General features: G+C 40.3%; 1 protein-coding gene across 5 annotated transcripts in view; it reads right to left on the reverse strand.

Moving 5' to 3' along the window:
- TNIK (TRAF2 and NCK interacting kinase) overlaps nucleotides 1-21,439 on the reverse strand; it is a 302,339-nt gene that overhangs the window by 110,639 nt on the left and 170,261 nt on the right. For all 5 annotated transcript variants that reach the window (XM_081138204.1, XM_081138203.1, XM_081138202.1 and 2 more), the window contains exons 3-4: nucleotides 15,689-15,745; nucleotides 4,128-4,253 (exon numbers count right to left, since the gene is read on the reverse strand). In XM_081138204.1, coding sequence (XP_080994330.1) covers nucleotides 4,128-4,253; nucleotides 15,689-15,745 — 183 coding nt within the window. The remainder of the gene's footprint in view (nucleotides 1-4,127; nucleotides 4,254-15,688; nucleotides 15,746-21,439) is intronic.

Genomic DNA, 21,439 nt, shown 5'->3' on the forward strand with positions numbered 1-21,439 from the left:
CGTATAACTGCCACATTTTGCCACCTGCATTTAATTACAAATAGGAAAATGAAATGTGAAGAGAGGGTTCCTCCTCTCCATGTGACCTGGTTTTGGAAGTGATCGCTACTTACTGATGCCCCTTTGCCAACTTCAGGAAGGGGATTACTAAGACAGTCTCCTAACTGGCTTTCCTGCTTCTACTCTGGCCCCCACTCATTCCAGTCTCAACCCGGCCACCAGAGGGACCCCTTCACTCTGTGGATCAGATCCCATCCCTGCACCTTAAAAACCCTCCAATGCCCTTTCTCACCCACCTCACTCAAGGTAAAAGCTGATGTCTTTCCAATGGCTGTAATGTCCTGCATGATCAAGCCTCAGGTCTCATCTCCCACATCTCCCACTCCCACTGGCCTTGTTGTTAGTCCTGGAAAACACCAGGACTGGACCGCCTTTGAGTTATCTCCACAAGGCTTACCTGGCCACTGTACTCACCAGGGCATTCCTGTTAACATTTCCCTGCTCTTCCAGGAACTTTTAGCTCTCAGTATTCTCTATAGTTTTCTTACATTTTAAATTTATTGTTTGTGGTCTGTTTCAAGAATGCAAGCTGCGTGAAAGTTGGGGCTTTCTTAAGTTTTGTTCACCGACATATCCTAAGTGCCTAAAAGAATTCCTTGCAGCTAGCAAGTATTCAAGATACATATTTGTTGAAAAATGAATGAATGAATGAATGAATGGTGAATGAATAAATGAACACATACAGATGCTCTTGTTTCCCACTAACCACAGCCATCTCCAGGGGAAGAGCAATTGGCTAAAGTGAGTACTGGGGGTTGGCGACTCGTTCCCAGAATATAAAACCTCCTATTTGCGCCCTGCAGAAGCAAACAGGCTTCCTGCTTTCTCCCAGTACCAACCTGAAGCGGAATGCAGATTTTGCTCATTACAAAAAGAAAAAAGTTCAGTGCCTTTCACAGAACTTCAGGCCAAGCTAAATCTTCAAGTTTCAGGATGCCTGCATTCTGGTGCTGCATCCATCCACTGATGAGCCTTGAGACCCTGGGAAAGTCAATGAACTTGACTGGAATCCAGTAAAATAAATGACAACTAATTTTCTTTCCAGCTTAGAAAATCTAAGCATTAGGAAAAAAGTGAAAACGAGTCAAGCCCTGCTTGAGCACTCCTCCTCTTCTCTGAACAAACAGTTTGTAAATAAATACCCACATTTTAATAGTTCAACCTAAGAAGAAAACCAACTATCCTATCTGGTCCATCTCACAAAAGAAATGATATTAATAGTTAGGTGTGACTCATTTAGAAATGCTTGAACTGCCTCAGGTGATAAGCTGGGACGGGGTTCCAAAGCTACATTAATGCTTTCTTTAAATTTGGAACTGTAGTCCCAACCAAACAAAAAACTTTCCCATAGACAGCAGTAAAATAGCTGCCATGCTCATCCTGTCTCTGCAGCATCTGATCTTGCTGAGCCTGCGGGACATTTTGAACTCTCAGAAGCACCTGCAGCATCAGGTTTTTACCAATAACAGTAATAATAGGAACCAATTTTGTAGCAATAACATCACTTTCATTCACAAAACAACTATTTTGTCAGCATCATATGCCCAGTACCTTCCTAATGCTGAGGGGGGACACTGTAGATGCAAAAGACACAATCCCTGTCCTCAGAGAGCTGACTGTCTACCTGAGGAGTGAAGATAGCTCAATGAAAAGCAATAAAAAAGGAACAGCAGAAGTGGCTCTGATTTTAGAATTTAGGAGAAAGTTTAAGGGATGACAAAGCAGACACAAAAACGAAAAATGTTTTTAAAATTAAATTACTGAAATTACTACTGAGATACAAATATCTTCATCATCACTAGTGCATATTATTCTAGACATTCCCACCATGTCAATGCATATATGTATATATCTTTTTCTTTCTTCTTTTGATGAAAGTGAAAACGTATCTAATCATAGCTTCTAAAAAAAGCTTTTAAAAAATCCCGCTATAATTGTTAATGCTCATTCAATTGTAAATGTAGACCTACATCATTTTAACTGGTTGAATAGCATCCCTTAATGAATTTACTTAAGCAATTCCTATTGGTTAAAACTCTTACATACAACTTTAGGTTGTTGCCCAAATATTTATTTAGGACACATTCCTGCATGTGGAAGTACAGGGTCATTTTAAAGTAAAGCACTTTCTTTGGGAGCTGTGTGTGTGTGTGTGTGTGTGTGTGTGTGTGTATTCCAGTTGCTCTTGAGTAAAGTTGTACCAATGTTCATTTCCACAAGCAGGGGGTGTCCATTCTGGATATGTCATTTAAAAAACCTTTGCCAATCTACTAGGTAAGAAATGGTATCTAATTCTCATCTGTTTTTGCATTTATATTTTTAGTGAGATTACATTTAAAAAACATCTTTATTGGTAATTGAAACTTCTTACCCTGTTAATTGCTGCCTTGTTCTTAACTCAATCTATTAGTAGTTTCATACTTTTCTATTGATTTATAAAAACTCTTTGATTTTAAAAGCTACCAAATTCTTTCTCATCACATATGAAATGAATATTTCCCTAAATAAGCTATTTGCATTTTTACTTAGTTTATTGTTTTACAATTAGAAACTTTATATATCTCTCATTTATTTTCTCTTATGATTTTTAATTTTTAATTGTCACCTTTACATCCAACATACATTTAACAGGCCACAATTAAAATCTTACTGTAACTCTTACAGAAATCACATAAAAATATATAAAATCAATGTGATCATACAAAGTGAATTTACTTATCCCAAAGTACATTTTTTATTTTCAACTTAGAGCTGGGTCTTGTGGAGAAAAAAATTTCCCAGCAGATCTATTCACTTCCAAAGATTGTAGTATTAAATACCAAATGACATTTGTGTTCGCTGTATATGTTTTGTCTTCCCAGTTGGACTATAAACATCTTATGCATTAAGAGAGTAACTTCCACTCAAGACCGAGTTCTGTGACAGTTATCTATGAAACAGGCGTTAACTAGATACACAAAGTTTAATACCTAATTTGATATACAGTAAGCACTGGATAATTCAGTGAATTTTGTATGTTAGACATGTATTAAGAGTTCTGCAAAATAAGCAAGATGATAAATAGTTAAGAGAGTATTTTTGGAGCCACTAATCTAAGAACAACATATGAGATGAAAAGAGGGGTGTGTGTGTGTGTGTATGAAAGAGACAGAGACAGAGACAGAGAGACACAGACATCAAGTAGCTCCAAAATCTAGGCTTCCACTAATAGGCCTATAGAAATGGAGTGGCTATAAAATTGGCAAAGGAAGGTCAAACCAAGGCATTATAAGCATTATAAGCCTTCCCACAAGACAATGTAAATAAAACTTCCCATGGCAGGTATCAGGGACGTGAAGAGAAGAGCTATGTGGGCCGGGCAGGGATAGGAGTAGTGGTTTTGGTGTCAGACACACTGAATTTATTAGTGGGACAGTCAAGTAGAGCGGTCTCATAGGCCGTCAAAGATACAGGACGAGGGCACATTCCTGAGCGGACAAGGGGAAGCAGAAAGGGAGGGCAACCTTTGAGAGGACCTATATGGAACCAGACACCGCCTAAGGGTTTCACCCGCAGAGTGAGAAGCCAACTGTCAGTCGTGCACCCATGAGTGCAGACAAGTGGAGCACCCACGGGGAGTGCGCTTAGGCCCTGGCTACACCACTTCGAGCCAGTTAGACCTTGAGGCCGTTAGCTTACCCTCTCTGTCAACCTTCGTTTCATCATCCAAAAAATGAGGATGATAATAGCATTTACCTCCAAGGGCCAGGAGAAATGATATAATCCAGAAAAAAGAGCACAGTGCCTGGAACACAGGTAGTCATTAATGGGAAAAAGGTAACAGAGAACGTGACAGTTGGCTTTAAGGAGGGTTCACATTAAGACGCAGAAGACAGAGCTACTAAAAAGGCGGAGAGGTATTCAAGGGAATGGGAGAAAACCTTGAAAACACAGTGTTATGGGAATCAAGGGGCTGAGGCTTTCTAAGGAGTCGCTTAGTCACATTTAGTCGTGAGGACAGAGAAATGGACCATTTAGTCCTGGCTGTTCCTCACGTAAGGAAAGTACGTTTGGAGAGGGCCACCTACCCAAAGCTGGTCATCCATGCCGGGTGGGTTCTTTTTGATAAAAGCACCATAGTATGTAGCAATATTCCGGTGATGAGAATATTTTTTCAACATGTTAATTTCTTGTTTGATTTCTTCCTCTTCATCCTGCGTTAGAATAATAAATATTCGGTTATGAAAGTCCATGTCTTAGCAGAATTTTCAAGACCATCTACATCAACTACAACATAAGCTCCCTCTTAGAGTTTTTTCGTCTGTGTTGATAAACAAGCAAAATTATTACATAACTAGACTTTCTTTCTTGACTAAAAAGAAGAAATTTGCAAGACATAACACTGGCCATCCAAGGGGTCTTCTGTTTGTGCAGCAAATAAGCGTAGCTCGGGGTGGGGTGTAAAATGAAACACCTCGTTCCTTCACCTGGGAAAGGCCAAAGTGGACAGGCTGTTGACAGAAAATTTACTCCCGGCTTCTAGAAACTATGTCCATCAAATACCTCCTACTGATCCTATCTGGTGTAAGAAAGATTCAGGAAAGTGAAAAGAAAAAGATATAGACTCTTATATTTAAAATTGAAGTTCATTTTCTTTGAAGTCTACTTTGATTGAAGTACGTGACTGAAGATGATGAAAGTCAGATGAGAAAGGGAGTGAAGGTAAGTTCCCTAGATCTGAGGAAGTTCACAAAGCAGGAGTGCCCGTCTCACCTTCAGGAAACTAAACATGAGAAGAAAGGGGAACTGTGGCAGTGATGTGAGAAGAGAGAACTCTCTTACAGAGTCAGTGTCCTCATTCAGGTTGCATTCATTCTGAGCTTGAATTTGGAGTCCACCAACTTGGGTTATTTTTAGACCTCCAGCCCCACCCCCAGCATCAGTGTGCGTGTTCTCCCATAATTTTATTTTGATATATACACATCAGTTGTACTTTAAAATAGTATTTTATTTTTGAGTTTGGTGGAAGAAATTTTTTATCACAGGGTAACTGTTTTAGATGCAGCAGTAGGAATGATTATGCACAACTGTGAGATGTTACCATGACCTGAAAGACCACTCACAGCGCGCCCTTGTCTGTTCCTTTGCCTCCTCAGCTGCTCGGCCTCCCTCCAGCCTCTCTACATTGCTGGGTCACTCTGCAGTCTCTCATATTCTCATATGATGTCCTCTTTCGCTTCCTCTTCTTCACATAATTCTACTCATCATTTTTTATTGAACTTAACTGACACTCCTCAGGGACATCTTCCCCAATTCTCTCAGGCAATGTCAAGTCCCCCCACTATATCCTGTCCACTGTTCCACTTCTTGAAACATGTGCCATATTTGCTGGTGCCAGTTGGAAGTGTGGGCCATTCTTTACTTTTGCTCTCTTCTCTATGAACTGCAAGCTCTCTTCTGCCTGCAGACTTCAGTTCCAGAGTCCTTTCCCCAGCAAAGCTCTCTGACCTGCCTGACTCGAGTCTAGCCCTGTGGATCATCGTGTGTCTCTTCCTTTGTAGCAACTACCAGAACTGCAATCCGCATTTATCTGTCTAATCATTGAAGTATCTCTTTCCTATCAGTCCATAACAACTCTAAACACAGAAATCTTTTGCTTTCCATAACATCCCCAGCACCAAGCAAAGTGCTGTGAATAAATGTAAGAAAAAAAGAATGAATACCTACAAAGGGCCCAGCCACTTAGAGCAGCATTAGTGATGCTTGAAAGGAACTGGTAAGAATAGGATGAGGGGAGTGGTGAGACGCTCATATTTCCTAACCACACAAAACTAAGTTTAATAAAAAACAATGGAGATGTGCAGACCTAGGAAAACTGAGCAGGTTACATATCACATGGCTTAACTAAGTTGAAGACTAAGTAATCTCAAAATAGAATGCATGATTTCCGGGATGTTGAGCCAAGGAGAAGCACATGGCCCTAACGGTGGAGGGAAATGAGGGGTCTGAATGGTAGCTGAGGGAGGAGATGGCATTCTGCTGACCGACGAAATTCTTTCCTGCAGCTTCAAAAACTGCCTACACCTTCACCGCAGGACTCAGGAGAGGATGACCTTCACAGACCTTCGGCTTATTGAAAGGTCCCTGGAATGTGCCTCAAATGTCTTACCACGGTGCATGTTAGCTATTTTAAACTCGCCGCGTGGGGCCCAGTAATTGTGGATGAAGGTAGGATGGATGTTGATGTATTTTAGGGAAGCCTAAATAGAAGGGGAGAAAGCAGACCTGAGAGTTTCTGTGGGCAGCCTGGCATTGACAGCTGCTTCGATTAAAGAGCCAACTACATGAGGCAGTAAAATATCAATCACTGTCCAACTGCAGCCTGACAGCTTCAGTCACTCCTAGCGAGGAGTCAGTCTGCTCCTACAAGTATTTGCTGCCTGCCTCCTAGGTTCTCAACAGGATCCTGAATGATGTGGGAGAATGGGGGGTGTGTGTGCTAAAAAAAGCTCACCATATCATTAAGGAAATAAGAACTTATGAAACAGTTAAATAACAGTTAATTCAGTATATAATTAAATCCAAAATAAATAACATTAGAGGTCGGAATGAAGTCAGTGCGTTCTCTGTCACTTTGCAAAGGTAAACCGAGGTGATGTGACAATGAGGAAAGCAAATGCATTGAGTCAGAAAAATGAGGGTGGCAGGCAGGGAGGGTCAGCTCGGCTCCACTCATTTCTGGCTGTGTGATCTTCGGCTTGTAACCTACCTTTGGAGCTGAGTTTTCTCATCTATAATGAGATAAAGATTTTATAATAGTATTATTATATATCCCAGCCTTTTGTGATAATTAAATGAAGTATGTGAAAGTATAAAATGTAATACAAATAGACATTATGATTAATCTTCTCAACTGAAAAATAAATAACAAGGGTAGGACAGCAGGAATGTAAGTAACTTGAATTGTGGGTTTAAATTGAACTGTTTCCAAATATAATTATGGGTCATGGTTATGTATCTCTAAAATAGAACCTTGGTCCAGATCTTACATAATCTTGTAAGTGACCATGCAATTTATGAGGCCCTCAGGGCTACTGTTTATCCAGATTTCTAGTCTAGGGCAAGGATGGCAGTAAATTATTCAGTGAAGCTGAAAGGGAGGCACTTACTATGACTACAAGAACTCACTTAACCGTTTGGCAAGCAATCCACCCTCTCAAAATATGGCCCATTGAAGGAGATGGGATACGATGCTTTCAAAAAGACAACACACCTGAGGCTAGAATTAGATTACAAAGTTATATGAGAAGGATATCTTCTGTTTTTTAAATGGATTATTCTTATGTCTTAAGAATTAAGCACCAGGATCAAGCTCACTAAAAACTAATGACCACTGGGTCATAATGAAAAACAAAGTAATGCTACCAAACTGTCATAAAGTTAAAAAAGGAGTCTTTTAATAAGACAGGTCCAGTGCTGTAGGAAGAACCATGACTTCAATCAGAAGCCTTTAAAATCTAGTCCAAGCTCATTCAGGCATGGCATTTAAACTTTTTGAATGTCAGGTATTTTCACCTATAAATGGGAATAAGAATACCTACCTAAGTCACTTCTCAGAGCTTAGAAATAATTAAGTGCTTATTTAAGCAAAGCTTTATTATCAACACAAAGTGGATTGGGTTTTTTCCTCAAGATCATAGGAATCTATTGTTTAGTATTTGTGGTAAACTGAAAAATAAAATGGCTATAATATTTAGCAGCCTCCCTCATGAAGAAGCGAAATCCATTTCTTCTCCTGTGGCTGGGGCTGGCCATGTGACATGTTTTGGCACATTAGCAAATGGGACATTAGCAAACTGATGCAACAGAGGCTTGAAAAGTGCTCATGCGTTGGCGTGAGAGGGCCCTTCCAAGGGAGAAACCGGGACTGGCCTCCTGGAGGATGACAAACCACGTGAAGGGAGGGTGACTTTCAAATGCAGAGAAATGGATCTTTCCAGGTGATGCTTTTAAGCCACTAGCTACCTCTGATGATACGATGATCACGATTGTGGTGACAAAATATAGCAAAAGCCAAACTTACGCAGTATTCACCACGTACTAGAGGCCATGTGCGTATTATCTTAAAACTCAAAAGAGCTCTACAAAGCAGATGTGTTTAATGATCCCACTTTACGAATGAGGAAAATGAGTTTCAGGGAGTTCATTCATATTTTAAGTGTTAAAGCTAAGATTCAAAGCCAGATTTGTCTGACTCCAAAGCCAGTGCTCTTAATTCTCTACTGAAAACTGCTAGACAGAAGACGGGCAATTACCCATGATGATATAACAAAAGCTGCTAATCATGAAAGGAGAGCTGAGGGCATCTTCATCCAGGCTGAAGAGAAACCTGCCTCTGGTCCTCCAATTAAAGGAGCTTGTTAGTGCACAATCATAATGCTTGCTTATGAATGATTTCGGGGGAGAATGGAGGGGTTTTAAGTTGCATATCTATTACATAGGGGAACACCTTACAAGCACCTACAATATGCTAGGGTTTAAAGATGGAAGTAAACAAGACATTTAATATTAGTGTGCTCTCTAACAAACAGTTTGCCCAAAACTTAGTTCTCAATCCGTGGAACAGGAATAAAACAATGTAATTCTTATAACAATCCAAGGGACCGGTCAGTTTGAACTCTAGAAGGAAATACGAGGTGTATAGACTCATAAATGCCACTGCCTTCTAGATGTGTGGACATGGCTACAACCCCTGCTACTTCTGCTCACCCATCCTGCTTTCCACAGCAGTCGTTGGCATGAGGCAGGCATTTGGGTGAACCTGTTTATCATTCTCACCTTCATTGTTGACTAAATGTGACAAGAAGTTGAAGGCATTTTTTTGTTAAAGAATCACTGACTATTAGAATTTGAAGGGATTGTTAACATCTTCCAGGATGTGATTCTTTTAAATTTTAGTAATTTGGAGAAATTTAATAATTCTTTCAATAGAAATTTTATTCAAGATGCCAATAAATAGCATCAATAAAAACTAGACTTTTTAATTCAATAAATACTGATTTTTATAAGTTTGATTATGTAATCGGTTTGATGCAGTTATAATCAATGACAACAAGGAGGCTGTTTTAGTGAATACAAAGTTAGAATTTTGGGAGGAAATTTAAAGTCACATATCAGCTTCAATATATTATTAATTTTTTATTTTGTTTTAGTTCTGAAGGATACAGAAAATCTACATTTCCTAAGATAAGTAATTACAAATGGTAACAATTCCTTTATTTTTTTATTTTGGTAATAATTCCTTTTAAAGAGTATGCTTTGAAATCCTCATATTGAATGACATTCTGCACACAAATGGGGTGACCTAACAGTACAAATTGAGAAGTTGCCATTTTCCAGTACCGTCAAAGTTGGTATATATATAAAACATGTGGTTTGATGTTTGTTTTTAAACCACAGTTTATTAAATGTTAAAATATACATATTATAAATGATAATTAAGCATGTGTGAGTCCCCTAAAATTATTTCAGGTGGGATTATGCACCTGCAAACTTTATTTTTACAGATCTAAGGAAACAGACCCAAAGTAGGTCGATGAATTGCCTAAGACCAGATCTCTTCATTGCAGCACTGATGGAACTCATGACTTTACCATGACACTCTGCAGGCAGCTCCTAGATTTGCTGTAATGTTAACAGTAAGCTGAATAAATTCATTCAACAAATATTTAAGTGCCTACTATATCCCAGGCACAATGTTCCATGCTAACAATATAATAATACAACAATGGGCATAAAGATTCAAGCTCTGCCACAATGAAACTTACTATAGTCCAGTGGGCAACACAGATGAAAACCAAAGAATGAGAGAGATGGGCAGCTGATCTAATTGGGGGCATCAAGGGAGATAGCCCCGAGAAGCCCAAGTTTGAGCTGAATTCTAAAGCCCTTGTGAAAGTTACCCAGTTGGCAGAAAAGATGTGATGTGATGTGATGTGATTGAGGAGGGAACCGTCTTCCTGGCAGGGAAACAGTGATTGCCAAGGCCCTGTAGCTGGAGGGGGTATGGCGTGTTATCTTCTATGGGAACTGTTGGTGCCATGGAGAGAAAAATTTAAAAAGTCTGCAAGAGATACCATGATAACAACATGCACTGCACACTGCGGTTCTACAGATTGTTCTCAGATGCTTTATAAATAGCTGTATTTACTTTTCACACTAACTTTATGAGGGATGTGGAAGAAGGGGAGGTTAAGCAATAAGGGGAGGGTAAGCGAGCCATGAAACGTCCAAACGAGCATATGCCCAGATAAGAGCGATGGTTTGCACAGCTCCCCTCTCTCGCTAGGCGACCCTGCTCTCCCACAGAGGGGGTGTCCCTGGGAGAAGCAGGTAACCCAAGTCGGACGCGCATCTTTCTCACACCCTGACTCTTACAAACAACCCAAGATGGTAAGATTCCTTTCTCTTTCTGTCCAGTTTTAGCAAACATTCACTGAGTTCATTAACTATGGGCAAAGCCCTCTACCAGAGGCAGCTGGGAGAAAGCCCCATCCCGTTCTTCAAAGAGAGCTGCACACTGGTCACTAGCTTCGCCTGCAGGAATTCACTAAGTCAGACAGAAATAGAAACTCAGTGAAGGAGGTTTCAAATGGATGCTTCCAGTAGGCACATCCCATGGTGTTACTTTTGCTCTTCAGCTTCTGGCCCCACCTGGGCTCTAGCAGTATAGTCTGGGGGAGGGGGCAGGAGAGATAGCCTCCCACCCTTTGTTCAAAACAGAAACAAAACAAAACAAAACAAAACAAAACAAAACCTCCCCTTCTTTTCTACATATTGAATTTTTGCCTAAAACTATTTGATCAAAGGGTTCAGTTTGGGAAATAAAGACTGTGAAAACACTGCGACGTCCCTGCCACGGCATTTGGTTCCTTCGCGGCCTGGCCCTAACTTGTCCAGATTCATTCTGCGTCACTCTCTCCTCAGCACTTTGTAATCGTTACACTAAGAAGCAGTTTCCAGAGCATGCTCCCTGCTTTCTGAACCCGCACGCCTCGGTCCAGCTGCTGCCTTGGCAGGAATGTCCTTGTCTGGTTATCTTCCCAGGCTTAATCACTACCCCTCACTGTCACATCAAACTTAACAAGTTTGTTTATGAATTTTACAAGTTTACTGTAAAATTGATTCGCTTTACTTATAAATATTTAGGGCAAGGCTGTGTTATTATGAGCTCCCCCTTCAGGCAAAAGATCACTTTCTCATCTTAGAATTTCTAGCGGCTGTCATAAAGGAGGCACTAAGTAAATGCTTATTGAATAGATTAATGAAAGATCACACTAAATTAAACATTAAACACCCTTCTATATTGAGCACCTATAGCAATGTGGTTAAGAGGATGGATTTAAAAGATGGAGTTAAAACGTTCAGGCTGATTCATTCCACCATTTACATATTATACTGAGCAAGATACTTAAAATATGCTTGGTGTTCTCATCACTATAATGGGACTAATAATAGAATCTGTGTGTTGTTGAGGGAATTAAGTGAGTCGGTATACAGAAAGTATTTAAAACAGTCCTGGCAAATAATCACTCCATCAATCTCAGTTACTGTTATTATTATTTTAGGCTGAAACATAAAAAATGTAAATAGAGAGGTACTTTACTTAAGGACCAAATCAGTTTTAAACACACCCACTATAATATGATATGATGCCATAGTAACATAATTCTCCTCTTTTTGCCTAACCAGCATCCTTCCCACCCTCTTCTCTAAAAGCTCTCAGGTTTGTCTCTGAGGAATCGTGTTTCCCAACTCTCAGTTCCTGTGGTAGTTTTGGGTTAGCCACTCAACCCAGATGTGGCTGAAAAGAAACAGGGTTTGGTTCAGGGATGGCGACATGACCCAAGCTGGGCCACTGGTATTCAGACTGGCACTTCTGCTGCAACTATGGGTAAGGAATTAATTAGAACATGAAGCTGCTGGTGGGAAGAAAACAGAGCCCAGAGATGGAGAGAGACGCAGTTCCTAATCACATCATACAACTTCCTGGATCCTGTTGGGTTTTTTCTTTGTTTGAATATCCACAAGCCAGGAAATTCTGTTTTCAGCCTCACTTAGTTTAGGTGGGGCTTTGTTACCACAATCCAAAGTGTCCTGAGAATGTGATCACCACTGGTCATTGTAAAGGTGAAAGTCTATGACATTAAGTCATTACCTCATAAAGTCCTATATGGATTTCAGGGTGTTGTTTTAAAGAAACTAGGTTACACCACAGATTTTTGTCCAGATGAAGATGGAGATTTATCAAAGAATCATAGTCTCTTTATACTTGGTGGCCTGAGAGCTGTAAATACAAGACTCTAGAAAAGTGTTCCTCAGATTTGGGGGTGCATGGAGCAACTTGAGAAGCTTGTAGAAATGGCAAGTTCTGAGGCTCCACCCAAAAATTCAGCAGCAGGCCCAGGAATGTGCGTTTCTCATGGGCACCCCAATGGTGCTGACAGTTCAGTAATGTTGGTTGTCCACTTTGAGAAACACTACCCTAGGGGGTCCAATTTTGTTTAGATGTTGTAGGAAAATCTAGAGTACAAAATCCAGTTGGGAAGGAATCCCCAGTAAAGCAACAAAATGCAGAAAATTTCCATAATTATTTCAGAAAATAAAAGAACTTCAAAGACTTAGCCTAAGTTTAAGCACTAATTCTGAAGCAAGTATTAGCAAATTTGGAAGTGTCTCAGATTTCAAACAGGAAGGACATAACCATTATACCCAGTTCTCTCTGTGTCTATTTTCTAAAAAGAAGTGGTATAGAATAAAAATAATAATTTAAAAATTGATTTCAGGCTTATGGCTTTATCAATTTCATTGCAATAAACTATAGCAACTTTGCAGTAAATCACTGCAAACAATTAACAAAGACGACCTTTGAGAATTCATCTCAGTTTTTAACAGAGCAGCTATAATGAGCACAATTATAATAATTGGTAAGAAGCTTTTGCAACATTCCATAATACACAAAAGACAACATGGCAAAATGAAATAGATTGTTTTCTGAGGACACCACATGAGTTTCACAAAGGAAATCTTATGTTGACTGTGATGCATAAGGGGGTGATAGAAAAGTCATCTGATGCTGTATTAGATACCATGGGAATAAGAAAACCATTTCCTGATGTGTATCCATGTTTGTCTTTGTTAAGGGTCAGTGGTTACATAATAGCCAATGATGTCCCTACACAGGGCAACTATCCAGCCCTTTCAACTGGGGTTCCCCAAGAGAATTAAGCCAAAACATCATAAAGCATTCATTGTATGCAATGGATTGACTCTCTTATGCACTGAAAATGGCATTAGCTTTGTACCATCCTTGGGAGAATTGAGAAAACAGTCTCTCAAATCATTTTCTTGTAGGACTTAGTTGCCTTGTGAAACCCAATTTAGAAAGGCTAACTGACATTCCTTAAACTGAAAAACATCCTCTGGGATAAATAGCTGTGTAACTATTTTGATCCCAAGCAAGGTGGTCTAGTAAAAGTAAGTGGCTCATCAAGCAACTTAAAAATCTCACAAATAGAACCAGAAACCAGAAAGGGAATGTGCAGTGCTCTCAAGTCATACTCTGTGCATCATTACACAACTCTGTGCAGACTTGCGCCCTAAGATTAACAAAGTCCGCGAACTTGACTGCAGTTCCACAGAACCACACAGTAAAACTTCACAGCACAATGCCTTGGACTCCATCCACAACCATTAGCTAATTAAACTGCCACGTGCATGGCATTATGTGGAGATCCTACTCACTCCAAGGAAAATTCAGTAGTAGGACTTCAGCAGAATAACAAAATGAGTTTTAATTTGTTCTGTGGTGGGAGCCTTATAAACGGTTTACACACTTATAATGGGTTTTTATGTAGAGACTGATAGTATCTGATCTTGATTTTGTGTCAGGCCCTGCTAATTGACCATATCAGAATCCATTCTCCCTTCATTCCTGGCTAGTAGAACCCAGATTTTTAACTGCACACATCGGTAGAATGAAAGACTACATTTCCCAGCTTCCCTGCAGCTGCGTACAGCCAATGAAAGCAGGACTAAATAGAAATGTTGTAAGTAGAAAAGATTCCACTGGAAGGGGTTCTCTTCTTTACCCTTCAGCTATCCCCTTCCCCCTTTGCCTGCCAAAGAATGTGATCAACGGAAATTCAACAACCATCTTGAACCATGGACATGACCTTAAGCGTGGAAGCCATGCATCAGAATGATGGAGTAGAGAGATAAAGACATCCTTCTGCTCCCCCACATTGCTGTCCTACTTCCCTGGGCTGTGGACTCTAGACTTCTTTAGCAAGATACAGCAAGGCATTTCCATCATGCATAAGCCTCTGTGCTATCTTGAGTTTTCTGTTTCAAGTGGCAGAACCTAAACCTAATTAATATAATCTACATGCAGTTTTTTATTCAGCAAAGGCCAGGTGAATTAAGAAACTAATTTGAAGTGGTTTGCAATCTCTGAAATTTGAATAATGTGCTTAGGATAAATAAAGTACTGCTTTAAGTGTTAATAATCATATGGAAAACATTTTTCTTACTGGTCAAAAATGGATATTATTTAAAGAGTAATTCAGATCAATACTAAGAAAAAAATCAATACAATGTGTGGTATAAATGAAAATTAGTAAAATTAATATATTATGCTAGATAGCATACCATATAATATTTGTTATCAAAGGTAACAAACTGGGCAGGAAAAAGTATAAATTGAAGTCTGACGTGCAGACATCCATGTGCCTTTTTTTATTTGTATGTTGGTTCTTGATACTTTGTGTGACCACTTCATTCTATGTCTATTTACATTAAATAATCCACTTCTGGGCCAATGGAAGACTTTGGTCTTTCAGCTTTTATGTACAGGAGACAGATATCTTAGAAAAATCCCCAAGACAATAGGAAATTATTAACATGCTTTTGATGCCCAGTGAGTCCTTTCAAGTCTGATTTTTACTCTGTACTCTTGAAAAGGCATTAACATATTTTAAATGGACTCAGCAAAAAGGAATGAAAACATAAGATTGTATTTCAAATAAAGTCTACTCCTTAGATTGCTTTTGATCATCCAGGCAGAGATTTTGTTTCAGTGTTGCTCTAAATAATGATAAGAATTTGTGGTTATTGTGATTATTTGTTCAATAATATTTTGGGGAAGGAAACAGTTATGTTAAATAACCCACTAGGAGTTTAGAGCTCCCCAAATACTTTCTATTCCAGTGTTAGGTGGACTTTTGGGGAAAATGTTAAGACCCATCTCTTCTGTGTAATCTCAGTATTATTTTCTTAATACCTTCAAATCCTTGTTCTGTCTTCATATGCAAATATCTTTCCTAGTGTTTATGTAAATTATCCGCACACATTACCTATTCTTCACTCTAACTGCATAAGGCAGAGTGTAGGTATCTCATTTAATTACAGTGATTTACCCATGGTCTTCTTGATCGGCTGTTGGATACTTTACTTCTTTATGTTAAGTACAAGTGGGGAAAGATCTTAGATATTTAAAAAGATTCTATATCTGAAAAATAATTTTTTCTCATCACTAACTTCTCTATTATAAATACATAGCGATTGAGATGGCAAGATACAGATACATTACCCCTGTGACGTCCATAACTTTAATGGCTGCAAGCTGGCCTGTTTTGACATGACGACCCTATATGAAAAAGAGAAAATAAAAAATATTTTAGTTCTGATGAGCAATACTATCACTCAATTCCAACTGTGAAGAACAATATTACCTAGATTAATGTTACTGAATGCCACTGGAGACACACACACACACACACACACACACACACAACTTAAATGCTTTGAAGATCAATTTCTGTTCATATGTTTTATTTTGTAAAACATCTCCATCACTTTGTCTTTTGGGCCTGTTTTCACTGTGGTTGTCAAGTTAAATAAAAAAGGCGATGCTGAATCATTTGGTTCTACCTTCTCTCCAAAGTGTTAGATGAGGGCTTGCTTGAGAGGTGGATTTATGTGGAAGGGGAGCTAGACCTGAGTGCAGGAGATACAAGTATTTCCTCGGTCAGAAAAGATCACTATGGGAAGAAACTTTAGTTTCCTTGATGATTAAAATATCTTGTAACAGTCTCAACTGGTTGTTTGTGTTTTTGTTTTAGTAACCGCTATAATGTCACTGAAGGTAATGGAAAAGAAAATAACCTATTTCCCCATTTTAAACTTCACTTTCAAGCTAAAATAACAGTTCGCGATGGGTCTGACAGGTGACTGAATAATACAGCTCCGGGATGGCAGCTTCAGCTTAAATGGGATCAGGGGTGGAACAATCGGCAGCCTCGGCTCAGGCCCCGGCAAAGGCGTCCCGGGCGCTGGGGAAGGGAAGGCTGCTGAGCGGCCCACCTTTGCCAGGGGAGGGCCACCAATGAGGCCACCTGCTTGAGTTCCTTTTCCATCACTGGACACCGCCAAACCTGGTTAGGCTCCAGGCTGAGGCCCACGGTGAGGGCCTGGCCAGCAGTCAGCTGGTTGCAGGTCACTGGAAACCTGAGACACGGTCCCAGCTAAGGGTGTTCAGAGGAGCAGCTTCACAAACTCACAAGCAAAATGCGCAGGAAGGGCCCCTTGGGCGCTCCACCCAAAACCCTTCCTCCAGGGGCGAGGCTGAACCTCACAGCCAAGGGGGCCCAACCCAGGACACCTCCTCCTGCACCCCTCTCCTGCCGTCCAGACGCCCAACTAGAAATTCCTATCACTAGAGTGTAAAATTACCTTTTAAACAAACTTTCTTTCACATTTTACTTGAGTTAAACATCCAAACATTCATCTCTATTTCACGTGGGACTTTGTTTTTGTTTTTTTTTGGTTTTTAAAAAATATATCTTTATTGATTTCAGAGAGAGGAAAGGCGAGGGAGAGAGAGAGACAGAAACATCAATGATGAGAGAGTCATTGATCGAGCCCACAACCTGGGCATGTGCCCTGACCGGGAATCGAACCCCGATCGCCTGGATTCTACATGGACGCTCAACCACTAAGCCACGCCCGGCTGGGCCACGTGGGACTTCAACTTATTTTTTTGATTTGAGGAAAAGACAACAAAGGAGGATGTCACTATTTTAGGAGAAATTTAAAGTGGAAATTTAATATTACTCTTAAGTTTATGTTACTTCCACCTATGAGAGAAATGAAAAACTAAACCTAGACTCCATCTCAGTTTGGATCTAAAATACATATTCGACCAAGGACTAAAAATTAAATTCGGAGGGGGGAAACTTTTAAAGGGAGACAAAGAGTTAAATATCTTTTTTCCATACAAAAAAATCCTGTCAGATTGCAGATGCTGAGTCATTTCTTAATAAAAGAATGAAGTAAGATTTTCTTCTGCAATAGCCAACAATAATAAAAATAACAGACTAAATCTAGAAAAACAAAGCTGAAATTCCAGTAGGGCCCAAAGCCTTCTGTCAATCTTATCCTCAAGAATAAAAAACCCATCCACAGGCAAAGGGGGGACAGCGTATCTCTCTAGGGAAAGCAGAGGTGTGGGGTCACTTGGAGCTGGCGGGCGCAGCTGAATGGGGTCCACTGCCCCCCCTTTCTTCTACCTCATGTTTGAGCTAAAGAACTGTGCTGAGGCTTGTTCCTTACAGAATAACTCAGCATCAAGGTGAAATCTGAATCACTCAAGGATGCAGCCGTCTACCCCCTACCTCCTCCCCAAAGCAACGAGAGAGAAAAACAATGGTTTTGTCTGAAACAGCCATGTAAGCCTCTGCTTTGTTATGGCTGTTACTTATTTTCTAAGGAACAGCAAGATGGCTTTAGAGCTGCTGGCCTGAGGCTAGCCTGGAAGAAAGAGTACTTTCATTTCTAGGTCACTGAAATACATTTGTTTCCAGCAGAGCACATGAGCAAACAGGGTTGTGGAAAATGCAGACACTCCACCCACCAGCTCCTTCCCCTGTCCAAGGACTCTCCCGCAGGTGAAGTGTTTAAGCCCTTGGTGCTGAGCCTAAGTTAGATCTCGCCTTTACTGGGGGAGATTTCTTCCATTTCCTAATTGCAAGTGACGGGCCTACCTTCGTGTTTCCACAGTAGTTTACACTAACACCACTGATCATGTCCAACACTGATTTTCAAAATGTGCATCACAAGAACCGTGAAAATAAATAAACTCAAATACAAAAAACATCACAATGTGAACATGTAGCTGTGGCAGTTGTTTCATGGATCGAATGTTACAGTTACATCCATCCATCCATCCATTCATCCATAATTGATGCTGTAGTACCACACCCAGATTTAATACTGAAGTACCCCACAGCTGTCAGCCAAGGCCCTTCTTGGTAATTGCCCTCAGCCAAAAGAGCAATGCCCAAGGCCATGCCCCCTCCTAAAGATAACAGAATCCAGTGACAGGAATATAAAGGCCCAGCCCTCTTGTCTCAAAGTGGGGCAATTCTGAAGGGCCATCTCAGCTCCTGACCACTCTGAGGCATGGCTGAGGTCTTTGTTGAGACGGCATTGCAGTTAAACTCTTTCCTCTGCTCAATTCTGCTTTCTTCACAGGTGTAAATCCTAGAACACTCATCAGTAAAATTCATACATATAAATCTCCAAATTAGGATATGGTTCCCGGGGAACCCTACCTTAGACAGTTGTTTCCAGGAATGGTCCAAAGAAACAGGCTCTCAGAGTAGCTGTCAACAAAACCCTTATCACTGGTGGCAGGTGGCTTATTGAAAGCCCCTGGCACACTGTAGCAGTGTCACTGTCAAATGTTCACTAGTGGGGAACAGGAGTAGGATACAGGTTCCAGGGACTACACTGGTGAGTCTAGTGTTTCAGACTTTTAAGAGGTCGAGTGGAAATAGTTTAGAAAAACAGAGTCAGATGGCTTTTGCTGAGAGCCACTGATATACAGGAGAAAGACAATGAAAAGCTAAGGGTGATTATTCATCAACTGAAGGCAGTGTGTGAAAATCATATAGGGGAGATGAGGTTAAATCCCAAGATCTGTGCACTGTCTTCAATCAAGATGGGGACATCACAGCTATAGGCTCAGAGTGTTCAGGGGGACAGGGGTCTTAAGCTTTTAAGTGGATAAAATTTGGAAGTCTCTACTCCAAGTTTCAGTCTCATTCCTTTCCAATAAGGCTGGGGTTGAGGGTTATACCTTTTCTTCTACCCTAATAATTAATTCCTGGGTCTGGTCCTCAGCTTTTTCTACTCTCTGGCTGCAGAAGATATGACTACTACCCAACTTTTTGTTAAATAAACAACAGCAGTAGTCAAACCTGAGAAAGTCATGTTGAGCTCAGACTTCTCACGAATGAGAGTCTGGATCATTCCAACAAGTCTGCCACAGAGACCAGCAAAGATGCTAACCAAGAGGAGTAAAATGGGCTCTAGAGGAGAGACATGATGAACATCAGTTGCGACCATTAAACATATGTAATGGTGAGGGCTTATAACTTTGCCTAGGAAAAGAGATCAGCCAGAATCCTAGAGGAGCTGTTTCCAGAGCTTATTATACAAATCAACTGGACCCAAGCAACACAAAAGACTGACTATAGTATACACTGTGGTGTGCCTCCTTGATCCCTCCTTCAGAAATGAGGTTCTCTGAGTCTCTCTCCAGGAATTTACCTTAGCCAAACACAGCAGCTGGAACCAAGGTCATGCTCCTTGCCTAGAGTAACGACCTTTAGCTAGAGGCAGCAAGCATTCAATGATTAGTTGATGTAGAAATATAAAAGCCTATATCCCTTATATCAAAGTGGAATAATACTGAAGGGCCATACCAGCTCCAGAGCTCCCTTTTGGGTTTGCCTGCGGCATATAACTATATTCAACTGCTTCTACTGCCCAAATCTGTCTTCACTCTCTCACAGTTGTTGATATTGAGAGCACTCTCCAAAAGACACCTACAAGCAAATATCTGTCCTCAAAATTGGTTTCCTAGGGAACTCAATCAAAGACTCTATCTACTTCTTTACCTACCTACCTCTTTATCAGTATGTGTATTCTTGATATTAATGTACAATAATATATTTCTTACTGGGCCCAGGGTAAAAGTTTTAAGAAAAGCTCTGACCTAAAAGATGAATAGAATGAACTAGGTCAAGCATTGGGAAGTATACTCCAGATAAAAAGAACAGCATGTTCAAAGGTCCTGTTGTGCAGTTATCAGAGCATCTGAGTAACTGAAAGCAGGCCGGGATGGCTAGAGTAGAGAGTAAGTGTCTAGCAAGACCATGCAGGACTTCACAGGCCACTTTGAGGAGCTCTTTCTTTATCCTAAAACCAATGGGCAGCCACTGAAAGGTTTGAAGCAAGGGCATTGAGTACTTGAGTTCGCAGTTTGAAAAGATTTCCCTAGGGGCAAGGCAGAGAATAGAGAAAACTAGGAAAGATAATGGAAAAATAATAATTATAATGTTACTTAGTAATTTATTTGAGAGATGACGGTAACTTGGATTAGGATGGAAGTTATGAAGAAAGTGAGTAGTAGAGGTCAGATCAGGAAGATTTGGGAATGGATCAGATATATATTTATTCCAGACTTCCCATAGTGCTTGACACAGCAGGGACTCAAAAAATATTTGCTAGATAATGGACTGAATGAAGTAGTGAGATTTGAAAGTTGTATTTAGGTTCTTGGTCAATACCATCCATATGTCCACATCAGTTTCTCCCATCCCCCAACTCCCTGTCCACATTTCTATCCAGCCACAAAGTGTATAGCAACAGATGGGGTGGGGTGGTGAGCAGAAATCACAATCATTCCACCCAAAAAGAGTTGGAAGATGAATTTAGTGGATGAAGTTCTTTAAATTCAATAGAGAGCTTAATTTACCTATCCAGAGATCACAGAGAAACTAGAATTGGTGTTAGCTTTCCCTCTGAACTATAATGACGAGAGGTGAACTCTGGTTTCCCACTCACAGTTATGATTAAAGCATCATGAAGATACCTCCTCGGACATCTTCAGGAATGCTATTTTTCTTAGATACAACTTATCTTGAGGCAAAGAGGTAGACTGGACAACTTTATGAAAAGACTCCAAAAATCCTTATAATCAAAGAACATGGATGTTCACAGAATATGTTTGGCACAATGTCTACTTCTAGGGTTTTCCAGGTTAAATGAGGCCTCTATTTTTCCTTGGCCTGCATGTGCCATTCATCAGTAGCTTAAAAAAATCCTCCCCTCCATGTAGGCGGAGCTCTGACCCGGCCATCACTTGCTCCCAAACTGGCAAAGATGAAGAAAGGAACCGATACAGGGCAGTTTCCATCGCAACACCACTTGCTGCGAATTCCTCTGCTTGGCACCTCTGAGAGCAGAAAATGGATTGTTTTCAAGACCGTTCAGA

Source organism: Miniopterus schreibersii, assembly GCF_964146895.1.
Source record: "Miniopterus schreibersii genome assembly, chromosome: 5".
In the NCBI taxonomy this organism is placed as follows: Eukaryota; Metazoa; Chordata; class Mammalia; order Chiroptera; family Miniopteridae; genus Miniopterus; species Miniopterus schreibersii.